The sequence below is a fragment of the Geospiza fortis genome, unplaced genomic scaffold, assembly GCF_000277835.1.
Source record: "Geospiza fortis unplaced genomic scaffold, GeoFor_1.0 scaffold182, whole genome shotgun sequence".
NCBI classification, from domain to species: domain Eukaryota; kingdom Metazoa; phylum Chordata; class Aves; order Passeriformes; family Thraupidae; genus Geospiza; species Geospiza fortis.
Window position 1 is genome coordinate 3,346,661 of NW_005054367.1, and position 6,000 is coordinate 3,352,660.

Below are 6,000 nucleotides of genomic sequence, written 5' to 3' on the forward strand. Positions count from 1 at the left end.
CCAGCGATATCCAATGCTGGCCATCATGGCCAATAAAAAAAAGGACAAAAATCATACAAAACTCATGTAGTCTATGGTTTAAAAACCTTCTGTTGAGTGAGGGATGATGAAAATGAGATCTGTGCTAGATCTGGGGTGTGAGGAAATGTTACTTAGAATGTTTTGTGTAATTTGTTTTAGATGTGTGTGGGGAACAGAAGAAGCATGGTACACTCAAGGCAATTGTTGTTGTGCCTTGGGACAGCTATTTCCAGAAGTGATGTTTATTGAAAATATTATTTGGTATTTGTGCTAATTTTTGCTGTTATGTGATCGAGCAGTTTGTTCCTTTTATTACTGGAAGGGTATTTTGGTTTCTAAAAATTTGTGGAGTCAATAGCAATGCCAAGACGGCTATGGATGTCTTCATAATGAAGTTCAGCTGGCTAGTTAATCAGCCTGGCCTGGAGTTCAGGACAGCAAATTCTTTTTTCCTCTACATCCAGCTCCAGATTGGAAATAAGTATTTTTAATGTGGGTGTCAGATCTGAGGCCCTGCCATCTCTCAGCTCATAGTGTGCAGGCAGTGTTTGCTGCCTGCAGAGCCTGATCCCCACCACACCGGGGAAGAAAAATAATCATGCTGAAAAGAAGTTATCTGCTGGCCAGCAGTTAGTTCAGAGCATGTGTGTAACTGAAAGCCACAATTAGAGGTGTTTTGTCTCCCTGAGTACCTCTGTGGGGATACATCAAGATCGTAATGATTTTTTGGTTCTTGAAATAGAACAACCTAAACATTGTACAGCGGAAAATGTCTTGGATGTCTCTTAGGGTGGACATCATTGTTGAGATCAGGAGAGACTGCCAGCTTGCTGAGAGCTTCCTTGTTTGCTTTGATAGTGGGTGCTTACAGTTCTGCATCACAGGACAGGCTTCTGACCTGAATTCAGTTCCCTGATACACCATTCCCCTAAATCAGACTAGGTAGGGCATTAGAGCAAAAATAGCATTTAGATGCTTGTAAAATGTCCTCTCTCTCCCTGATCCATCAGTAAAATACCACAGCTGATAACAGTGGCTTTTCAGTTACATAAATGCTCTTGAAAATCAATGTGCAAACAACATAAATCTCTGAAGTTGTTTTTATTTCAGTAATTCCTTCTCCTTTCTCAGGGAGGCTGTCCTGTTCTATGAAGAGAACTTGTAGGAGGAGACTTATGTTTAAGCTAAACTGTAGTAAAATGCAGTTTATACAGTACAGTCAATATTCCTGAGCAGAATTTGTGGGGCCTTAGACTTCCATGGAGAGTGAAGAGGGCAAAGAACCTTGACAGAGTAGAGCCAGGATGTGTGTACTACACTTGTACCAAAGAGAGAAATCTTGATGTAATTAGAAAGCAAATTGCAACTGTTTAGTGCAGTTTTTTCTCCAAAATATCTGAAAAACAGAATGGCATTTTAAAAGGGAAGATTTTTTTTTAATAACTGGAAGTGTTGATTGAGTTTTTTTGAGCACGCTGGGGATCTAAGGCTGGTTTTTACTGACTATCAAACTGTTTTCTACTCATAGCTGTATCACCTCCAAACCAACAAATGCCTAGTTGCCCAGGGCCACCCAAGTCAGAAAGGAGGCCTGGTGGTGGTTCGGGAATGTGACTACAACGATCAGAACCAGGTATGAGATTCCCAATTAGATTGAATTCATTCATGTCTTCAGAATGACCAACATGTTTTCCTGCTGGCAAAGTGCCCTGGTGTGACATCTCATCAGCAGACAGGCTGCTGTCAGAGGGTCATTCAAACCATGGGGCTGGCCAAGGACACTGTGGAGCTCCTACTAATGCTGAGTGTTGGATGTTATAATCTCCTGTCTCTATGGCATGAATCTCTCTATTTGGCTGAAGGCTGCCCTGGATTATGAACTCGTGACGGGTTCATAATCCACTGATTGGCACTTCAGAATTTGTAGCAGCTCTTTCAGTTGGTTCCTCATGCTGGAATTTAAAGCAGTCCTTTCCTGCCCTGCTGGTGTTTGTGTACTGCACAACCAGTCCTCTGCTGCTGGAGTGGCTGCAGTTTGGGATAAATGAATGATTTGTTGTTAAATAAAGGGAATTCAGAAGATTCTTTGGCTACAGGTGAATTGCTGATCTGGTGATTAATTAGGGATAGATTGAAAACCTAATGAGAATTTTTGGATCACTACATGAGGCCTTTGCTGTTTCACTTCTTGCAGGTGACAGAAATTCAGGACTTGGAAAAAAGTCTCCAGGATAGAGAGATCTTCAGCTAATGCCATAGAGGCTTACATAGCTAAGAACTACTCTGAGAACTTTATGATTTAGGAGCCCGTGGGACCCAATTCTAAAATCTAGGTTGGATCTAAAGAGAAAAGTAATCAAAGGCACAGAGTAAATGGAGCATGGGATGTAAAGCAGCACAGCTTTAGTAAAGGTGGGTTGTGCTGGACTAACTTGAGCTCTATGACATGGGCAACAGTTTTCAGGGTATGGAAACTGCAGCAGTGGAGGCAGAGTGATTTGTGACAATCCCAGCAAAATGCTGAGTGCTTTGTCACCTGATGGGACTTTCTGCCTCCTGTTGTGGCCTCAGCAGCTGAGTGTGACACAGGAAGACAGAGGGGTGTTTGCAGTTCTCAGGGTTACTGTGGCTGGCTCTTGACATGTGGCCTTCAGGTCCAGTTGCCAGACAGGATCAAGTACAATGCATCCTTGTACTTCACCTCTGGAGCACTGAGAAATCATCACTGTGACCAAATTGCCAGTTCCTGTGTTAAGGGTGGATTAATTAAAGCTGGCACGAGAATGGAGTTTTTCCAATTTGATCTACTCCATTAGCTGTAGGACAGTCAGCAAGTCTTATAAATAAAAAAGGCTGTGAGAGTGTAATAGTGACTGATGGGCACCATCATCACCAAGTGATTGCACATTTGCTGTGCCAAAGCTGCAATTCTGAGCCATTCTGTCTTTGGGTGAGAGAGCCTGGGCATGATGTCCACACAGTTATGCTTCCCTTCTCCTTGCTGCAATATTTCTCATAATGAAGTGCCACATGCCTGAAGGAAAAACTCTGTTGATTTTCCATATCAAAACTTTTTTCTGACTTTTTTTAATCCAGGAGAATGAATTTCAGTTATCCCTTTGGTGCTGAGAGAGACAAATCTGTGCTCTCATTGTTGATCTTTGGCTTCTTTTCTCATGAATCTGGTTTACTAGTGGTAAATTTAGCAATTATTTCTCATAAAAAAACTGGCTGTGCTATCTTCTTTCACAACGATTTTGTTCTCCAATCAAGTATGTCAACCAACACTGTTTTTCTGCTATTACACTTATTTTGTTCTCCTAATAAATCCCAAGAGTGCCTTCAGCCAACTTGCTGTCATAACCTCTTGAACAATCTTGCTATAGATATGTGAGAACAGTGTAGAGAAAGATGACATTTATTTAGCAGCTTCTTATAAAAATAGCAAGAAACATCCTCACTATTGGAAGCTTTTAACTGTCGTTTCACTCAGCTTGTTGGCATTTTCAGCTGGTTTTGCCCTAGAATTATCTGGTTTATGCCTTTGTCCTAGGAAAAAAGCCTTTGTTTGGTCTGGTGAATGCATGTGAGAGTTGACCAACTTTTCTAAAGTCATGGGACTGGCCTTAAAAACGCTTCTGTTTTACCTTTGGTTTATGCTTGCTTTGTTTTCTCTATCCTTCATAGCTGCTAAGGAATTTCAAATTCTCATTTAACTTGGATTTAAAAGCAATAACAGGTATTCTGTAGCTTTCAATTGCATCAGCATTATGGGCAGTCCTTTTCATTGTAGTTGACTTAGATGATCATCATTAAGTAGAGTTGAAAATTAGTCAAGCACAACACACTGTCCTGGTTTCTCAGGCTTGACATGACTGACATTCAGTTCGTAATTTTGCTATAGAAAGAAAATAATAAGGGAAGTGGGTTTTGTATATAGAAAATATATTAAAAATATGTCTATAAGTTATAATGAAAACTAGGATGCTCCATTAACTGTAATAGAAACAGTCTGGGATAATTCTGGGGACTGGACACAAGCCCAGTTTTAGAAACCAAAGTCTTCACAGTGATGCTCTCCTAACTCTGCTAGTTAGGAAGTGCATGCAGGTTGAAAATATCCTGCACCTCTGTTCCTTCTTTTTTTAAATAGATTACATTTTTTAATGGTTGTGTTTGGATTTTTTTTGTCTTTTTTTTTTTTTTGAGAAATACATAGGAGGATAAAAGAAGAGAGCTCTCAGAAAAGAGACATAAATCCTGGGAGGGCACCTTTCTGCTTACAGACCTCAGATACTGTGCTGCCTGCCAGGAGTTTCTTTCCTATATGGGGCTGTGGCTCCACAGCCTTTGGCAACAAGAGCTGAACATTATCCTTTCAGTCTTCAGCAGAAAATTAGTTAATAATTTTTGGAGTATGCTAAGGCTTGCAATTGTGTAACAAAGAAACCTCATGGGGTGGCTTTGCTTTCCTGGTGCTTGAATCTGTTAATAATCTGCAAACTCATAGTGATACTCTAATCTGGATTTGGAACCAAATTTGGGCCTATTTTTCCTCTTTCCTTTGTTTTCTACACTAAACACATAATTAGTTTGAAATTAATTTTGGCTGTCTTGTGTAAGCCTTTCTGGAGAAGTATCACCCTGGATTTAACCACTGCCTTGTGTTCTTTGCCATCACTCAGCTTTTGATTGAAGATCTGTTCCCTGTGTCACTGCAGTCTTCTCTCCCCATTCCTACCAGTTCATCTCTTGTTTGGACTTGGCTCCATCATTGTTCTTTCAATAGTAATTCTCTCTGGCAAGTCCTGCCATTTCTCCATTCTCTCCTCCCTCTTTAATCTTGCCATGCTTTCTTTTTCATGGCAGGCTTTAAACAGAAAAGACTATTTTAGAAGGCACAAAATGCCTGGGGTTGGGACAAATTCTAATGTGATCCCTGCACTTCTTCCAAGGAGGCCTTCCTTGTGTTATAATAGTCACTGTGATAATGAACTCTGTGCTTTCCAGTCATGCTGTCCAAGTGAGGCTGTGTCCCAAACCCCAGCACCCCCCAGAAGGCTGCTTTTAGTTTCACAGGCCAAAAAAAGAGACAAAGCAAAATTTGTGTGCCTGACTTTTCTGCCTAGAGTTTGATATGCCATATTCTGACTGTGAAACTCATGCAGACTTAATGGGAAAAAATAAATTACACAGTGGGCATGGCAGGTGCAGCACTGAGCTGAGAAATGGGAACAGGGCTGCAACAGGAGCACACCACAAGAACTTTGTGTGGCTGTAGGTCCTTCAGGGACAGGTATGAGGGGCTCAGCTCCTCTTGTTCACAGGCTCCCATGTCAGGGGAAGGGAGTTGCCTTGCCCAACATCCCCAGAGGCTGGGAAGTGCTGTCCAGCTGCCCTGTGAGTGCCAGGGTTCCACTGTGCATTGGGAATAGCTGGCATTGGGTGCTGAGCCAGATGCTCCCAGGATCTTCCCTGCACTGCAGGGCCACACTTTCCATTTACTTCTCTTTTCTCTACCCCTCTGTAACCCAGGATATTTTGAGGTGAAAACCCCCAAGTTCCTTAATTGCTTTGCTTTCTGAATTCAGACTCTCCTGTTGGTTATGAGAGCTCCAGGTCTTCCACAGATGTGATCTTGGCCAAGGGAGGGAGAACCAGCAGCTCCTGCAGTTGGACCAGGCTGCTGTTCCTACTTCCCTGAATATCCAGCTGTGCCAGATGTGCCTTGCTGAGAGCCAGCAGGGTTTGGGCATGAATGGCAGCAACTGAAGGTGCCTGACACATTTCTGTGCCAAGAACAAAAATACCTGCTCTGTTCAAGCATGTGGGAGAGCACAGACAAGAGGCAGCTTCAGTGTGTCCTTGCTGCTTGTTGGAACTGACAGTTGTTTTTTTTTCAGTGTGATCACAGAGAAACTCTTCTGTCATGTAAATTCAGGAGCCCAATTGCAGTTGAAGCTGCAAATATGAACCAGT

At 42.1% G+C, this 6,000-nt stretch overlaps 1 protein-coding gene across 2 annotated transcripts in view; it reads left to right on the forward strand.

Moving 5' to 3' along the window:
- Positions 1-6,000, forward strand: part of GALNT11 (polypeptide N-acetylgalactosaminyltransferase 11) — a 30,862-nt gene that overhangs the window by 20,147 nt on the left and 4,715 nt on the right. For both annotated transcript variants that reach the window (XR_004082095.1, XM_005424349.2), the window contains exon 9: positions 1,550-1,654. Coding sequence is in view for 1 of the 2 variants with exons in the window: in XM_005424349.2 (XP_005424406.1) it covers positions 1,550-1,654 (105 nt within the window). In the remaining variant the exon portion in view is untranslated. The remainder of the gene's footprint in view (positions 1-1,549; positions 1,655-6,000) is intronic.